This window comes from Scyliorhinus torazame, chromosome 7 (genome assembly GCF_047496885.1).
Source record: "Scyliorhinus torazame isolate Kashiwa2021f chromosome 7, sScyTor2.1, whole genome shotgun sequence".
In the NCBI taxonomy this organism is placed as follows: Eukaryota; Metazoa; Chordata; class Chondrichthyes; order Carcharhiniformes; family Scyliorhinidae; genus Scyliorhinus; species Scyliorhinus torazame.
This window is the reverse complement of record NC_092713.1, coordinates 119,237,896-119,256,779: the sequence shown is the minus strand read 5'-3', so window position 1 is coordinate 119,256,779 and position 18,884 is coordinate 119,237,896. Positions and strand designations below refer to the sequence as shown.

At 50.0% G+C, this 18,884-nt stretch overlaps 1 protein-coding gene across 4 annotated transcripts in view; it reads right to left on the bottom strand.

The window, feature by feature from the left end:
* Positions 1-18,884, bottom strand: part of LOC140426515 (spindle assembly abnormal protein 6 homolog) — a 121,834-nt gene that overhangs the window by 19,995 nt on the left and 82,955 nt on the right. For all 4 annotated transcript variants that reach the window (XM_072511383.1, XM_072511384.1, XM_072511385.1 and 1 more), the window contains one exon: positions 13,996-14,077. In XM_072511383.1, the coding sequence (XP_072367484.1) occupies positions 13,996-14,077 (82 nt within the window). The remainder of the gene's footprint in view (positions 1-13,995; positions 14,078-18,884) is intronic.

Sequence of the window (18,884 nt, the reverse complement as noted above, 5' to 3'; positions counted from 1 at the left end):
CTCGCGGTATTTCCCCTGCCTTTGGTCTTCTCACGAGGACCCGGTATGCTCCCTCCACTTCCAGGGGGCCCGTCGGGGCCTCAGCTCCCATTAAAGTATGGAGCATCGTACTCACATACGCCCCAACATCAGCTCCCTCTGTCCCTTCGGGAAGACCCAAAATCCTTAGATTCTTCCTCCTCGAGCTATTTTCCAGGGCTTCCAGCCTTTCTATGCACCTCTTATGTAGTGCCTTGTGCGTCTCCGTCTTCACCACCAAGCCCTGTATCTCGTCTTCATTCTCGGCTGCCTTTGCCTTCACCCCACGGAGCTACATCGCCTGGGTCTTTTGCGTCTCCTTCAATCCCTCAATCGCCAGCAACATCGGCGCCAGCACCTCCTTCTTGAGCTCCTCCACACATCGTCGGAGGAACTCCTGCTGTTCCGGGCCCCATACCATCTGGGCTCCCTCAGCCGCCATCTTGCTTCTCCCTTCTCTTCTCTGCCGTTGCTCCAGAGGATCCTCCACAATCTGGCCACTACTATCGCTTCTTTCCATCCACACCCGGGGGGACTCCTTCCTTTGTTGCCTCACACTGGGTTTGGCCGTAAAAAATTTCTGTTGGGGCTCCCGATAAGAGCCCAAAAGTCCGTTGAAACGGGAGGTGCCGAAACGTGTGGCTTAGCTGGTCATCGCCGCAACCGGAAGTCCCAAGACCATTTTCTTGATGTCTTCCTCTTTTACAATGACAGTAGTTTATGCTGCCTCTGATCTATAGAAATTAATGTCTTATTTCCACTTCTCACCTTTACTGATTCATTTATGACTCTTCCTTCCCACTTTCCAGAACTTTTTCTATTAAAACAAAATATATTTTTGTTAATTTTGGTCATTTTTGGAAAATTAAAAGAAAGACAAGTCTGGTAGATGAGGTTTTGCATCCCCGTGTCCCCTCCTGTTGTTTGGGCTTACGATTGAGCCTTTGGTCATCACGTTGAGGAGTTTGGAGGTGTGGAGGGCGATAGTGCGGGGGGAGTGGAGCATAGGGTTTGTTTTAAATATGCGAACGACTTGCTATTGTCAGTATCGGAACCGAGCAGGTTGATGGGTGGTACATTGGAGCTGCTTCGGGTGTTTGGGTCTTTTCGGGGTACAAGCTAAACTTAAATAAAAATGAATTTTTTGTGGTGTCCCAACCGGGGGTGGGGGCAGGCTACATTCCGTAGGCGGCGACCCACTTTAGATATTTGGGGGTGCAAGGGATTGGGGGGGGGGGCTCCGTAGGTATTAATATAACTAGTCTGGTGGGGAGGGTGAGAGCGGATTTGGCAAAGTGGGATGGTCTTTCTCTGTCGCTGGCAGGTCGGGTACAGGCAATTAAGAGGAATGTGTTGCTGCGGTTTTTGTTTATTTTTCAGTGTCTGCCGATCTTCATGCGGGTGGGGGAAAGAGGCGAGGAGTAGGAAGGTGCTGTTGCAGAGAGGACAGCAGTTGGTGGGGGGGTTTGGTCTCCTGAACTTACTGTATTATTACTGGGCGGCGAATGTGGAGAAGATGAGGAATTGGGTTAGAGGGAGGGACTCCCAGTGGGTTAGAATGAAGGAGAGTTTGTGCAGGATGTCAGAGCTGAGAGTGTTGGCAACAACGCCGCTCCTGATGGCCATGGGGAAATATTCGGGGAGTCCGATGGTAGTGGCGACGTTGAAAATCTGGAGGCAGTTGAGTCAGCACTTTAGGTTGTGGGTGGGGGAAATGCCGATTCGGGGGAATCAGAGATTTGAGCCAGGGAAGTGGGATGAGAATTTTCGGAGGTGGGAGGAGGGGGGAATTAGGACACAAATGGATTTGTTTTCAGGGGGCAGGTTTGCAGGACTGGAGGCGAAATATGGGTTGGGGCAGGGGGAAATGTTTAGGTATATGCAGGTCTGGGATTTTACCAGGAAGGAGGTACAGAGCTTTCCGGTGGCTCCGGCCCCAACACTGTTGAAAGAGGTACGGACAACAGGGGGAATGGAGAAAGGGGTGGTGTCGGCGATTTATGGGGTGATTCTGGGAGAAGATATGGTATCGCTGGAGGGGATTAAGAGTTGAGGAGGGCATGGAGTAGAGACACTGTGGTGTGAGGTGCCCCGGAGGGTGAATGCTTCAACTTTGTGCACGGGGTTGGGTCGGATACAGCTGAAGGTGGTGTATAGGGCGCACCTCACAAAGACGAGGATGAGCCGACTCTTTGAGGGGGTAGAGGATCTTTGTGAACGTTGCCCCGGGGGCGGGGGGGCCATGTCCCCTTCAAGCCATATTCGGGGTGTGAGATCGGCCGGGGTCGGTGCGGAGGCCTTCACCTCACTGATCGCCCAAAGGTGGGTCCTGTTGTGGTGGAGGTCAGCTTCTCCACCCTGTGCTCTGTTGTGGCAAGGGGATCTGCTGGAGTTCTTAACAAAGGATGGAAGGGTTCTACAATTTATGGGTTTTGATAATTATGCATTTTCAAGGATTGGATGGCATCGAACATTAGGGGGGGGGGGGGGGGGGGGGCGTTGGAGTGTATATGTTGTTGGTGACTATGTATGGGGTGATGGCGGATTCCTGGGGCGGGGGGTCAGAGAATCGCCGGGGACTGGTGTGAATCCCGCCCCCACCGTGTCCCGAATTCTCCGCCACCAGAGATTCGGCCGGTTGGCGGGGGCGGGAATTGCGCCGCGCCATTTGGCGGGCCCACCCCCGGCGATTCTCCAGCCCGCGATGGGCCGAAGTCCGCCGCTGTCAACCCTCTCCCGCCGGTGTGGATTAAACCACCTTTTGAACGGCGGGACAAGGCGGCGCGGGCGGGCTCTGGGGTCCTGGGTGGGGGGGGCGATCTGGCCCCGGGGGGATGCCCCCACGGTGGCCTGGCCCATGATCGGGGCCCACCGATCCGCGGGCGGGCCTGTGCCGTGATGGCACTCTTTTTCGACCGCCTTCACCATGGTCTTCACTATGGCGGAGACGGAAGAGACCCCCTCCCCATGCGCATGCGCGGGGATGTTGTCAGCAGCAGCTGACGCTCCCATGCATGCGGCGCCCGGCGAAGACCTTTTGGCACCGGCTGGTGTGGCGCCAAAGGCCTTTCCCGCCAGCCGGCGGAGCAGAAACCACTCCGGCGCGGGCCTAGCCCCTCAAGGTGAGGGCTTGGCCCCTAAAGGTGCAGAGACGTCCACACCTTTGGGGCGGCCCGAGGCCGGAGTGGTTCCCGCCACTCCATTACGCCAGAACCCCCCACCCCGCCAGGTAGGGGAGAATCCCGCCCGAGATTCTTTTTCTTTGGTGTTTGTATTTAAAATGTTGAGGGTTGTTTGGGAGTGGGTGGGATGAAGGGATTGCTGGCCAGGGGATTGCCATTGTATTTGTTACTGTTGATTATTTGATGAGGTTTTGCAGATGAACCTGTTTTATGAGGATTTGAACACCTGTTCATTAGTTCCTGATTTAGTGCATCCAGTGGGCTTATGCAATTAGATTTCCTTTAGTGTTATCATTCATGTGGCTGAGAGTTCAGCATTTGAAAGTAACTGAAGAATCAAACATTTGTTGCTGTCTATTTGGAAAGGATAATTTATTAAAGAATGTTGGAGTACTGATTGAGTGAAAGCTTTTTCTAAACGCACTGAGAAAGGTTCAGAGTTAAGCTTAAGCTTGGGCCACTTGATCATCTTACAAACATGCACATATATTCTATCCAATCATCTTGATAAAAGCTCTGTTCAACATCCTACAGAATTCATTCACTCTGGTAAGCATTTTTCTAAACCAGTCTCCTTTTATTGAAACTTATTCTACAAATATCTATTACAAACTAACATACTCCTTCCTACAACCAATTTGATTCTGAAATGTCCTCTCTTGAACCCGACTAACCTTTGTAGAGACCAATCATCTTAGGCCATTTGCATGATGACATAATAAGCCAAGCACCAAACACACCTTAACTTTGGCCCCTAAGATCTGAAGGGGTTAAAATGTGTTGACATCATTTTCACTTTCCCATTAACCATACACCATACAATCAGCTGTTCGTCACAGGCATTTTCCTCAAGCAAACCCTGTCCTTTCACGTCTTCCAAGACGAATGTCTGGAAATCCAAATGTATGGGAGGGTCGGTTAGTTGGCTAGCATGGAATGCAGAATGATGCCAACGGCAGGAGTTCAATTCCTATACTGGCTATGGTAGTTTGTGAAAGCCTGCTCATCAACTTGCCCAATGCTTGCATAGTGGTGCCTCTCAAGCTTTGCATAACCATGTGCTGTTTCTTTTTAACAGAGAGAGTGACGCCTGTGGTCCTTTGTGGATTATCACTAATGAGTACTGATGACTTTCTTTCTATGTAAAAATAGTAATTTACATACACATCATTCAACCTGGTGTGCTCAATTTGCTGCTCACAGTGTGGTCTCTATATTTATCAAATATCCTCATTTTGTTTAGAAATATAATCCCCACAGGTTGCTAATCTGTTCTTGCGGACTCTAACCTTGCAGATTTCACTATTCCCAATTGCCCCTCAATTGGAAAAAAAAAAGAATTGGGTACTCTAAATTTAAAAAAAAAGCTTTGTTGGAGCTGTGTGAATAGCTCCCCCCAAATATGCAAATATTCTTCCCGAATGTGCAAACTCCATACGGACAGTGACCGGGAGCCAGGATCGAACCTGGGTCCTCAGCGCTTTGAGGCAGCAGTGCTACCCACTGCGCCACCGTGCCACCCGAGCTCCAACAAAGCTGCGGGAACACTTTCTTATTCCTACTGGTACCCAGGAATCCTCTCATCTGAAGGTTTGGCTTCAGCAATTTTAGACTTTGAGACTATTGCAGAGGCATATAATCACATTAGTGTGACCCTTTCCTTTCTACTTTTTTGCGTATCTTTTGTCTTTCTAATATATTTCCACAGCTGGAGATGAACTTTGTATTTCATCCAGTACTTTGCAAATATTTCAAAATTGTTTACAATCTTTCAATATCCTTTTATTTGCACATTCATAATTTGTAACATATTACTTTATTAATAGTTTAAATAAACTAGATTATCTAATTAATCTATACAACAAAAATAATTGAACAATATTTTTTATTAAGTGGACAATAAAAACAGTTTAGATTGATATAGCAGAGCAGGTGGTGTGCTGTAGCTGCAGCACGTGGGAATTTCTGGACCACATTCTGGTCCCTGACAACTGCATCTGCAGTCAGCTCAGAGTTGTTCGGCTGGAGTCTGAGCTGTAGACATTACAGCACATCACTGATGGTTTGAACTATGTGGACATTTTGCCTGGAGGCAGTCACGTCCCTTAGACAAGTAGTACTCTATACATAACTGGTGTTTGGGGGCAGGAGATATGACGAGTTGAGGCCTATGTGGATGAGATCAAGGAATCCAAGAAGGAGGGCAAACAGGTTATGGCACATGGTGCTGGGGCCCATTCAAGTAGGACGAGTAAAATGAAATGTGGTAGTGGATAGCATAGTCACGGGAACAGGTACTGTTCTCTGTAGCCACTAAAGTTTTTTTTTTTTTTTTTTTAAATTATTTTTATTCAAATTTTTATCAAAACATAATTTCTTGCATAACCAGTAACAACATTTAACATAACAAAATAAAGGCTAACCTTATATACAGGAAAAATAATATATTGTAACATTCCCCCCCCCACCTCTCCCCTCCCCCGAGTTGCTGCTGACCTTTATTGCTCTCCTAGAAAGTAGAGGAACGGCTGCCACCTCCGAGAGAACCCCGTCATGGACCCTCTCAAGTAAAACTTTATTTTCTCGAGACTGAGAAACCCAGCCATGTCACTGACCCAGGTCTCTACACTCGGGGGCTTTGAGTCCCTCCACATTAAAAGGATCCATCTCCGGGCTACCAGGGAGGCAAAGGCCAATACGTCGGCCTCTTTCGCTTCCTGCACTCCCGGATCGTCTGACACAACAAAGATCGCTATCTCTGGACTCGGCACCACCCGCATGTCCAAGATCTTGGACATTGCCTTAGCAAATCCCTGCCAGAATCCCTTAAGAGCTGGGCATGCCCAGAACATATGGACATGATCTGCTGGGCTTTCCGCACACCTCGCACATTTATCCTCAACCCCAAAGAGCTTGCTCATCCTGGTTGCCGTCATGTGTGCCTGGTGGATCACCTTAAACTGGATTAAACATGATGAAGAGCCTGTTTAGGGCGTCCGCCCACAGGCCTGCATACAGCTCCCCGCCTAGCTCCTCCTCCCACTTGCCCTTAAGCTCCTCCACTGGGGCTGCCTCCGTCTCTTGAAGTTCCTGGTAGATGTTTGACACCTTCCCTTCCCCTACCCAGGTGCCGGAGACCACCCTATCTTGTATCCTGCGTGGGGGTAGCAACGGAAATGTCACCACCTATTTTTTGAGGAAGGCGCGTACCTGAAGGTATCTGAAAGCATTTCCAGGGGGCAAACTGAATTTCTCCTCAAGTGCTTTCAGGCTGGGAAAGGTCCCGTCCATGAACAGGTCCCCCATCCTTTTAATGCCTGCCCTATGCCAGCTTTGAAACCCTCCGTCTATCTTGCCCGGGGCAAATCTGTGATTGTTGCATCTAGGGGTCCAGACTGAGGCTCCCTCCACCCCCCTGTGTCTTCTCCACTGACCCCAGATCTTTAATGCCGCCACCACCACCGGGCTTGAGGAGTAGCGGGCCGGCGAGAACGGAAGAGGTGCCGTGACAAGGGCCCCTAGGCTGGAACCTTTGCACGAGGCCGCCTCTAACCGCTCCCAAGTCGACCCCTCCCCCAATATCCATTTCCTAATCATGGCTATGTTAGCCGCCCAATAGTAATTGCAAAAGTTCGGCAGCGCCAGTCCCCCCCCCCCCCCCCTCCCCCGACTGCGCTCCAGGTACAGTCTCTTTACTCGCGGGGTCTTATTTGCCTATACGAATCCCATGATGATCTTGTTCACCCGCTTAAAGAATGACTTAGGGATGAAGATGGGAAGGCACTGGAAGATGTACAGAAATCTGGGGAGGACCATCATCTTAACGGTCTGCACCCTCCCATTAGAGATAGCGGGAGCAATTCCCACCTTTTGAAGTCCCCCTCCATCTGCTCTACCAGCCGGGAAAAATTAAGCTTGAGGAGGGCATCCCACTTTCGAGCCACCTGTATACCTAGGTACCGAAAAAGCCCTTCTCAACCATCTTAAGCGGAAGCTCTCCCAGTCTCTTTTCCTGCCCCTTAGCTTGGATAACGAACATCTCGCTTTTCTTCTCGTTTAATTTCTACCCCGAAAAATTGCCAAAGTCCCTCAAAATCTGCATGACCTCCCCATCCCCTCTAGTGGATCCGAGATGTACAGGAGCAGGTCATCCGCATAGAGCGAGACCCGATGCTTCTCCTCCCCCGGACCAGCCCCTGCCAGTTCTTTGAAGCCCGCAGCGCTATGGCCAACGGCTCTATCGCAAGGGTGAATAATAACGGAGAGAGGGGGCATCCATGCCTCGTCCCCCGGTGGAGCCTAAAGTATTCTGATCTCGCCCTGATCAACTCCCCTCTAATAACTGCCTTCAGGGCCTCCCACACCGTGGACGTCGCTACCTCCCCCGTATCATTAGTTTCCAGGTAATTCTTGATGTTCCTCCTTTTCCGCCCACAAACCTCGTCGTCTGCTAGCAGCCCCACATCTAGCCTCCATAGTGGGCGCTGACCTCTCTCTTCGCCAAGACGCAAATCCACCCAGTGTGGAGCATGGTCGGAGACTGCAAGGGCCGAGTATTCTGTCCCCCCCACCCTAGGGATTAACACCCTGCTCATCACAAAGAAATCTATACGGGAATAAACTTTGTGGACGTGGGAGAAGAAAGAGAACTCCTTCGCCCTCGGCCGGGGGAATCTCCATGGGTCTACGTCGTCCACCTGTTCCATGAATCCCCTCAGTTCTTTCGCCGCCACTGGTCACTTTCCCGACCTGGGGTTTGACCGGTCCAATACAGGGTCAATGACTGTGTTAAAGTCACCCCCCATGATCAGATTGTGTGAGTCTAAGTCCGGAATTTTACCAAGCATGCGTCTCATGAATTCTACGTCATCCCAGTTCGGGGCGTAAACGTTCATTAGCACCACCTGGGTCCCCTGCACCTTCCCACTAACCATTTTGTATCTGCCCCCTTTGTCAGCAACAATACTCCCTGCCTCAAAAGCCATCCATTTGCTGACCAGAATCGCTACTCCTCTGGTCTTTAAATCCATCCCCGAATGAAAGACCTGGCCCACCCACCCTTTTCTCAATCTTGTTTGGTCCGCAAGATTTAGGTGCATCTCCTGTAGCATGGCTACGTCTGCCTTTAAACCCTTTAGGTGCGAGAACACACGAGCCCTCTTGATCGGCCCATTCAGGCCCCGCACATTCCACGTGATCAGCCTGGATGGGGGGTTAACCCCCTCCCCTGCCGATTAGCCATCTCCCTTTTTTGGCCAGCCACAAGCCAGCGTACCCAGCTTACTCGAGCCCTCCCATTGGAGGCCACCCCCCTCAGAATTGCTACTCCTCTGGTCTTTAAATCCAGCCCCGAATGAAAGACCTGGCCCACCCACCCTTTTCTCAATCTTGTTTGGTCCGAAAGTTTTAGGTGCATCTCCTGTAGCATGGCTATGTCTGCCTTTAACCCCTTTAGGTGCGAGAACACACGAGCCCTCTTGATCGGCCCATTCAGGCCCCGCACATTCCACGTGATCAGCCTGGATGGGGGGTTAACCCCCTCCCCCTCCCCTGCCGACTAGCCATCTCCCTTTTTTGGCCAGCCACGAGCCAGCGTCCCCCGCTTACTCGAGCCCTCCCATTGGAGGCCACCCCCCCCCCCCCCCCCCCCCCGGACTCTCCCTCTGTTTCCCCACGTTGGCTCCTTTTCTGTCAGCAAAGCAGCATCCCATCCGCCCTCCCAGCAGCCCCACGATCCCAAACCCCCAAGTCAAGCACCCGCTTACCACTGACTCTTCCCCCCATTACGCTTCCGTGAGTCAGCTGACCCAAGTTGACCCCGGCCGCTCCTGCCTCTGTCTCCGATTATCCAGGTGCCTCTTTTTTGGGCCCCTCCCTCCCGATGAAAAGCCCAACTTAACTGCTTTAACAGCCCCCAAAGAACATTTTCCACCCCCCCCCCCCCACCCAACGAAACAAACAAGCCCCGGGCGCAAACCCGGTCCCACAAAAGAAACGGCTCCAGCTGCCAGAAGAGCAGCCCTACGTGTAGGGCCCCTCTCCTCCCTCTGCGGCCGAACTCCACGAAAGCCAAAAACATGGCCAGAGAAACAGGGAACAAACAAAAATAAGAGGGAACAGCATAATGTCACTCCCTCTGGCTATCCAACAATTAACATCCCCACCAGAGCGTATCGTCCCAGTGTGGCTGTCCTTTAGGTCGAGTCCAGCTTTTCTTGCTTGATAAAAGTCCACGCCTCGTCCGGTGTATCAAAGTAATGGTGGTGATCTTGATACGTGATCCAAAGCCTCGCCAGGTGCAACAGTCCGAACTTCACCCCTTTATTGTGGAGGGCCGCCTTAGCACAGTTGAATCCAGCGCGCCTCTTGGCCAGTTCTGCTCCCAGGTCCTGGTAAATGCGGATTACGCTGTTCTCCCACCTGCTGCTCCGCTCCTTTTTAGCCCATCGCAGGACATGTTCCTTATCTGAGAAGTGGTGGAACCGTACCACCATCGCCCTCGACGGTTCATTAGTTTTGGGTTTCCTTGCAAGGATTCTGTGCGCCCCATCCAGTTCCAAAGGCCAAAGAAACGCTCCTGTCCCCATCAGGGTCCCCAGCAACGTGGTCACAAATGCGCTCACGTCCGACCCCTCCGCACCCTCGGGTAGGTCCAGAATGTGCAGGTTTTGCCTCCTGGACCTGTATTTAAAGTCTTCCAGCCTCTCCTGCCACCTCTTATGCAGGGCGTCATGTGCCTCCACCCTGACGGCCAGACCCAGTATCTCATCTTCATTATCCGAGACCATTTTCTCAATCTCCTTGATCGCCTTCTCCTGCATTTTCTGGGTCTCAACCATTTTATCCATTGAGGCTTTCATTGGGGCCAGCATCTCCGTTTTCAGGTCAGCAAAGCAACTTCTGAGGAACTCCTGCTGTTTCCGCGACCACGGGGCCCACGCTGCCTGATCTGAGCCGGCTGCCATTTTCTGTTCCCGCGCCCGTTCCAGCCGCTTCTCAGCGCTCGTTTGTTTCGCCGTCCTGCTCCTGGTCCCCTCCATAAACTGATACGGGGAGCCTTATAGCGGCGTTTGCCTGCCGAGTTGCGTCGGAAAGGAGCCGCTAAAGCTCCTTAAAAGGGCCCGTTTGTCCGTTCGCGGCGGGAGCTGCCGATTACGCGACCTATCCGCGCATGGCCGCCACCGGATGTCCTGTAGCCACTAAATTAATTACTGGGATGGAGAGATTCTCCTATGAGGAAAGAGTGAGCTTTTATTCTCTGGAGTTTAGAAGAATGAGACATGATCTCACTCAACACAGAAACTTCTTACAGGGCTGGACACGGTAGATACAGGAAAGATGCATCTCCTGGCTCGGAGATCTAGAACCAGGGGAGACAGTCTTAGAATTCCGGCCATTTATTCCCGGCTTGGGTCACTGTCTGTGCGGAGTCTGCACGTTCTCCCTGCGCTTGCGTTGGTTTCCTCCAGTGCTCCGGTTTCCTCCCACAAGTCACGAAAGAAGGGCTGTTAGGTAATTTGGACATTCTGAATTCTCCCTCTGTGTATCCGAACAGGCACCGGAGTGTGGTGACTAGGGGCTTTTCACAGTAACTTCATTGCAGTGTTAATGTAAGCCTCCTTGTGACACTAATAAAGATTATTATTAGGACATTTGTGAGAAAATACCTTGACTGAGATGATCAGCAAGTAGAATCAGTATGCATGGGGATTAAAAATAACAAGGATCAGAAAACGCAGCTAGGGGTAGTTTACAGATCTCCCAACATTTGTACTAACAGCCAGAACATTAAGAAAGAAAACTTGACAAAAAAAACCTATGCAATAATTGTGTGTGTGCGTGTGTGTGTGTGTGGGGGGGGGGGGGGGGGGGTGGAGAGGATTTTATTCTTTTATGTATTGGACAAATCAAATTGACTAAAGTGGTCTGTCTGTAAGGCGAGTTTTAGAATGCTTTCATGACAGCTTCCTGGAATAACATATTGTGAAACTAACTAGGGCTAAAGCTTTTTAAAATCCCGTATTGCGGAATGAGGCAGGTTTAATTAGTATTCTCATTGTAAAAGATTATAAAAAGAGATTATAAAACAACCAAATTCCATACTACAATTGAGAACGACATACTCCAGTTCAAAAAAAGTCACACTTAAACAAAACCAAATACACAGATATGAGGGGAGAGCTGGGTACGGTTAATTGGGTAAATAGATTAAAAGATATGGCTATAAATAAAACAGTAGGGAACATTTTTTTAAAAATTTAAAGTTTCCAACAAAAAAGCATTTCATGAAAAAACAAAACTCAATGAGAAAGTCCCATTCCAGGAAAGCTAAAAATAATATTAGATAAGAAGATACATCTCGTGTTGCGAAAAATAATAATACACCTGTGAATTGGGAAAGTTTTAGAAACTAGCGTGGGGCGAAAAAGAAGTTGGTAAAAAAAGAAAAAAAAATAGAACTAGAGTAAACTAGCCAGGAATATAAAAATAGATTGAAAGAGCTGTCGAGGTTCTTCAGTGTCCTAGAACCAACCGTTTTCAGTGGCTTCAAGGGGGGAGTGGCGGTACCCGAGAAGGGACGTGTGGCGGTACCCGGGAAGGGGGAAGTGGTCATACCTGAGAAAGGGGGTGGGGGAGAGTGACGGACCCGAGAAGGGGGGAGTGGTCATACCTGAGAGGGGGGGGGGGGGAAAGAGAGAGAGAAAGAGAGTGACAGCACCTGATAAGGGAAGGGGGCAGTGACGGTACCCGAGAAGGGAAGGGGCAGTGATGGTACCCGAGAAGGGATGGGGCAGTGACGGTACCCGAGAAGGGAAGGGGCAGTGATGGTACCCGAGAAGGGATGGGGCAGTGACGGTACCCGAGAAGGGAAGGGGCAGTGACGGTACCCGAGAAGGGAAGGGGCAGTGGTGGTACCCGAGAAGGAGGGAGTGGTGGTACCCGAGAAGAGAAGGGGAGAATGACGGTACCCGAGAAGGGAAGGGTGGAGTGATGGAATCCGAGAAGGAGGGAGTGGTGGTATCAGAGAAGGAGGGAGTGGTGGTACCCGAGAAGGAGGGAGTGGTGGTACCCGAGAAGGAGGGAGTGGCAGTACCCGAGAAGGGAAGGGGCAGTGACGGTATCGGAGAAGGGAACGGCAGTGACGTTACCCGAGAAGGGAAGGGGGGGAGTGACGGTACCCGAGAAGGGAAGGGGCAGTGACGGTACCCGAGAAGGGAAGGGGCAGTGACGGTACCCAAGAAGGGAAGGGGGGAGTGACGGTACCCGAGAAGGGAAGGGGCAGTGACGGTACCGGAGAAGGGAAGGGGCAGTGACGGTACCCGAGAAGGGAAGTACAGTGACGGTACCTGAGAAGGGAAGGGGGGAGTGACGGTACCCGAGAAGGGAAGGGGCAGTGACGGTACCCGAGAAGGGAAGGGGGGAGTGACGGTACCCGAGAAGAGAAGGGGCAGTGACGGTACCCGTGAAGGGAAGGGGCAGTGACGGTACCCGAGAAGGGAAGGGGCAAGTGACGGTACCCGAGAAGGGAAGGGGCAGTGACGGTACCCGAGACGGGAAGGGGCAGTGACGGTACCCGAGACGGGAAGGGGGGAGTGACGGTACCCGAGAAGGTAAGGGGGGAGTGACGGTACCCGAGAAGGGGGGGAGTGGCGGTACCCGAGAAGAGGGGAGTGGCGGTACCCGAGAAGGGGGGGGGGGAGTGGCGGTACCTGAGAAGGGGGGAGTGGCGGTACCCGAGAAGGGGGGATTGACCAGACCCGAGAAAGGGGGGGGTGGGGGGAGTGACGATATCCGAGAAGGGGGGAGTGACGATATCCGTGGAAGGGTGGACTGATGATACCTGAGAATGGGGGGGGTAGTGACAATACCAAAGTACGGGGGGAGTGACGGTACCCGAGAAGGTAAGGGGGGAGTGACGGTACCCGAGAAGGGGGGAGTGGCGGTACCCGAGAAGGGGGGAGTGGCGGTACCCGAGAAGGGGGGAGTGGCGGTACCCGAGAAGGGGGGAGTGGCGGTACCCGAGAAGGGGGGAGTGGCGGTACCCGAGAAGGGGGGAGTGGCGGTACCCGAGAAGGGGGGATTGACCAGACCCGAGAAAGGGGGGGTGGGGGGAGTGACGATATCCGAGAAGGGGGGAGTGACGATATCCGTGGAAGGGTGGACTGATGATACCTGAGAATGGGGGGTAGTGACAATACCAAAGTACGGGGGGGAGACGATGCCCGAGAAGGGGAGGGGGGGGGGGTGGAGAGATGATGCCCAAGAACGGGGGGAGAGAGACTGTGCCAGAGAACGAGGGGGGGGGGGGGGGGGAAGACGAGAACAGGGAGAGGTAATGCCTGGGGAGTTTAAATTCAACGCTGATCAAAGCGCCCTTTAGACATGGCAGTCCAGTCTCTGAGGAGCCGGCCTTCCTCGCCAGACTGATGATGTAAGCCACACCCCCAGATTTTCTGTGCATGAAGTGCAAGAAAATCTGGTATGAAAACTCGGCCGTGTCTCAGGAGCGATACATGCTGGTTTTCAGTCAGATCGTGACACTGACAAATTTTGGTAAAATTCCGCCTTATATCACCGCCCCATCTCTGACACTAGTTCAAAATCCTGGAACTTCCATCCTAACAATACTGGGTGTACCTGCACCACATGAACTGCTGAAGTTCAAGAAGACAGCCTCAACACCACTATATAAAGCATTTAGGGATGGGCAATAATTGCCTTGCCAGCAACATTTACAACCCTGAGTTAATACAAAAATATTTAAAAATAGAGAACATTTTTGCAGTGTACTTACCATTTTCATTTGTTTTGAGGAGCTCCTTGCTTTCCTCTAATTTCACCATTGTTCCTTCTAATTGCTCTTGCAATTTTGATACCTACAAGAAGAAAAGCACCTCAAAATGCTGTAATCCTTCAGCTTTAGTCACATATCCATTCTATGACAATCACTTAACAAAAGCAACGTCAGGATTAAGATCCCATTTCAAAAATAATCATAGAATCCCTATAGTGCAGAAGGAGGCCATTCTGCCCATCAACTCTACACCGACCCTCTGAAAGAGCAGCCTACCTAGGTCCAAGCCCCCACCCTATCCCTGCAACGCCATAATCCCACCTAACCATTGGACACTAAGGGGACGATTAGAATGGCCAATCCACGTAACTTGCACATCTTTGGACTGTGGGAGGAAACCAAAGCACCCAGAGGGAACGCACGCCGACAAGGGGAGAATGTGCAAACTCAACACAGTCAGCCGCAGTTGGAATTGAACCCGGGTCCCTAGTGCTGTGATGCAGCAGTGCTAAGCACTGTGCCGCACCCAATCAACTCATTAGAATGACAATTTATAATTTTCTGGTTATTTACAAATGATTCTGCAAAAAGTATATTTTGAATGCCACACTCCTAATGGAATATGTCATATATTGCTTCAAAATCACAGTGCACAAGCTGAAAACTGGCAAACATTAATGACCTAAGAGTTGAGAATTTCTTTAGCCAGCATGGTAACTGAGGGTTGAAAAAGCGCTGACCTTGGAAGTCCAAAGGAATATGGGAGGCAGTATGCAAATCGCTAAAAGCTGGTGTTCAGACATGAAATGGGATCAAAAAGGCGAATGAAACTTCAATCTTTATCTCAAAGGGGAAGGAAGGTATGCTTTAGTCGTACAGAGTCTTGGTCAGATCCTATTTGGAGTACTCAGTTGGGTAGGATACCACACCTCAAAAAGACCTGGATAACGTACAGTATAGATTTAACAGTGTCATTCAGTGAACCAGTGAAGGTTTCAGCTATGGGGCCAGGTTGCATAAACTTGGCTTACAGTTCCTTGAATTTAGAAAATTGATTTAATTGAGGTGTTTAAAATTATAAAGCAATTTGGTAGGAAAGACACAGAGAAACTGTTCCCTCTAGTGGAATAATCAGACAAGGTTTAGGAATGGAGATACTGTACCTCCAGATAAGAAATTTTGTGCGTCTCGCCTTCCCAACATTTCCTGAGGCACCACGGGCATCTGTTGGAAAGGATACTTTTGTTGGCTGGGTCGGAAGAGGGTAGCATGTCTGGTATTTATGGGCGAATTGTGTCTGAGGATTTCAACTTGAGGATAGAGTGAAGGTGAAGTGGGAGAGGGTGCTGGGGCCTATAGTGAATGATGAGGTGTGGAGTGAGGCCCTGCGTAGGGTGAACTTCACATTTCCTGGTGTGCGGCATGGTCTAATCCAGATTGAGGTGTGCACAGGTTGCACCTGACCAAAACTAGGTTGAGTCGTTTTTTTCCCCCGGAGGTAGAGGACAGATGTGAGCAGTGTTCTGGTGGGCCAACCAATCACACACACATGTTCAGGTCTTGCCCCAAACTGGTAAGTTTTGGTCTCCTTCTTCAGCATCATGTCAGCGATTTGGAATATCGAACTGAAACCTTGCCGCCTGGTGGCCATTTTCAGGGTGTCGGGTTTAGCCGGGGTTGCAGATGGGAGAGAAGGCAGATGTCCTTGCCTTTGCCTCACTGATTGCCCGGAGGAGTGTTCTGCTGGGGTTGAGATCTTCGTCCCTGCCCAGCACCTCGGTATGGCTGGGCGACCTAATGGAATTCTTGTACCTGGAGAAAGTCAATACACCTTTAAGGGATCAGTTGTAGGGTTCTCTCAGAGGTGGCAGCCATTCATTACCTACTTTAAGGAATTAGTCATCGCCAGTTGCTGGGGATGGTGGGGGTCTGGGGTTGAGTTTATTTTGTTTGTTTTTTCGGTTGTCTTTTTTAAAATCTTGGTGGATGGGGCGAGCATGATTGGTCAGGTTTTGTGTTATGTTGATATTTGTATATCGTCTGCTGTGGTAGTATGGGTTTTGCTGTAAAATGTATTGTAAAAGTGAAAAATATATATTGTTAATGAATGGAGATACCGGCTCAACAGGTTGCATGATTTTCTCCTGTTCCCATGTACCTGGTTTTGGGAGCACTGGTTTAGGGTATTAGGGTTGTGTAAGATGCAGAGAAATGCATAATCCTAGGGTATGAGAACACCAGGGTGTGGTAGTCAGGGTGAGGCAGGGAGTCACTGGGAGGTCTGGGGCATGAGAGCTGAATTGGTGGTGGGATGCCAGAGTAGTAACTGGAAGCAGTTAGCACAGGGAATCTGTTTAGGAAATTCCATCTCCATTGTAAGAAAAGCAATGGTCCTTAGAAGTGACCAGAATCAGATTAAGTGCTTTTTAAAACCAGAACAAAAAAACCTTGTTCAAAGTATTTAAACAACTTAAGACAAGTATTGGCCATGATTGTGTTTGTAAAGTCGCCATTGGCTGCTTTCCCCTTTGAGGGGGAGAGCTGACTGGTGGTGGTTTAACCTGAGGATCACCTCAGGCGAGGGCCAAGGCTGAGAAGGTGGGCCTTCATGTGTTAGTGCAGGGAAGGGAACTGGGGTCCTGGTTAGCAGTTATGACGATGGTCCCCTGGTAACTAAATGCGAGTGGATGACGACGGATGGATGGACAGATGGAAGGAAGGCAGGTGGAAAGAGAACTAGTGCTAAGAAAGGCGCTATCCAAATGTAAGTCATTGGTGTTTATTTATGCAAAATATAGAAGGAAAATATTCTAAGTTTCAGGTAGATACAGAAGTGGTATCCTGCAAGAATGATGTTTGGCAGTAGTAGAAATTAAGGGGAGGTGGAGGTGGGACAACTGAGTGGGGTATTCAGGGTATGACATCAGTGGAAAATACTTGTTGTAAGCCTAGAATGGTTAATAAATACACGATGGGCATGATTTAACCACTGCATTGCAGCCGCCGCAGATCTGGGTGTACCGGATAAATAGTGGGAAAGGCCAAAACAGAGATTTGCGGCAGGTGAAAATTAGTTTGCAATTTAACCAGCCCACTCCCAATGGTGAGTGAGCATATCATTAACCCTCATTTGAATTCATTTTCACCCAATTAGAGAGACTGAAGTCGAATGCAGCTGCCTCCCAGCAGAAAGTCACGCAAGTGTCGTTTAGTACTTTTTAAAAACGTGAACCTGGTGCAAAGGCAACTAAGGGGAATGAGGAGGTGAGTAGTCCTTTTCATTTTCCAACATGCAGCTCAAGGGTACTGGAACTGCAGTCCCAGTGCATGGTGGGGGTGGGCGCTTTGCGTCTGTGAGGCGTTCAGCCATCTTTAATTATTGTGGAGGCCCAGAACAGGGGCAAACACTGCTGCTGCCGGTCTGTCCTACCAAACACTTTGAGGACAAAGCCCTGCTCTGGCTTCTATTCTGAAGGCCACTTTAACTTCTTTTAACTGAGCAGCCTCTAGCTGCAGAGCTGAATGCTATTGCAAATGAGGAAGTGGCCTTGTTAGTTGTGAGAGCACAGCTGTAGGTTGTGTTTGCTGCTTGCTCCAGCTGGTGGCTGCAGTTGCCTGGAGGCTGCATTTGCTATTTCTTTCCTTTTCTGTAGCCGGAAAGAAGGGCATGTTTTCTAAGGTACCTCGGTCCAGGAACACCTGGCTCAGGGGGACGTACAAGTCCAAAAGGCAATCCGGTTTGATGCAAGAACATGCTGCAGGCCCTGGTGTTTCAAATGAGCCACCTTCTAACGCCGTTGAAGAAACGCATTTGCAGATTGCTGATACTTGTTGCTGGTGTGGTGAGTGCTGCACGTAACTGGCATGTCACCACAGGTTAAATACACTGGAAGTCAAGATGGTTAACTGCACCTTGAGCGCCAGTGGAATATGCGGATGCCAGGATTTGGTTCCGATGAGATTGGGCCATGTGGGAGGGCTCCTGGAAGGGGATTGGCACTGTGGCACTGATATGTGGATTTCCAGAAAGCCTTTGACAAGGTGCCACACAAAAGGTTACTGCATAAGATAAAGATGCATGGCATTAAGGGGAAAGTAGTAGCATGGATAGAGGATTGGTTAATTAATAGAAAGCAAAGAGTGGGGATTAATGGGTGTTTCTCTGGTTGGCAATCAGTAGCTAGTGGTGTCCCTCAGGGATCAGTGTTGGGCCCACAATTGTTCACAATTTACATAGATGATTTGGAGTTGGGGGACCAAGGGCAATGTGTCCAAGTTTGCAGACGACACTAAGATAAGTGGTAAAGCAAAAAGTGCAGAGGATACTGGAAATCTGCGGAGGGATTTGGATAGGCTAAGTGAATGGGCTAGGGTCTGGCAGATGGAATACAATGTTGACAAATGTGAGATTATCCATTTTGGTAGGAATAACAGCAAAAGGGATTATTTAAATGATAAAATATTAAAACATGCTGCTGTGCAGAGAGTCCTGGGTGTGCTAGTGCATGAGTCGCATAAAGTTGGTTTAACAACAGATGATTAAGAAGGCAAATGGAATTTTGTCCTTCATTGCTAGAGGGATGGAGTTTAAGACTAGGGAGGTTATGCTGCAATTGTATAAGGTGTTAGTGAGGCCACACCTGAAGTATTGTGTTCAGTTTTGGTCTCCTTACTTGTGAAAGGACGTACTGGCACTGGAGGGTGTGCAGAGGAGATTCACTAGGTTAATCCCAGAGCTGAAGGGGTTGGATTACGAGGAGAGGTTGAGTAGACTGGGACTGTACTCGTTGGAATTTAGAAAGATGCGGGAGGATCTTATAGAATCATATAAAATTATGAAGGGAATAGATAGAATAGATGCGGGCAGGTTGTTTCCACTGGCGGGTGAA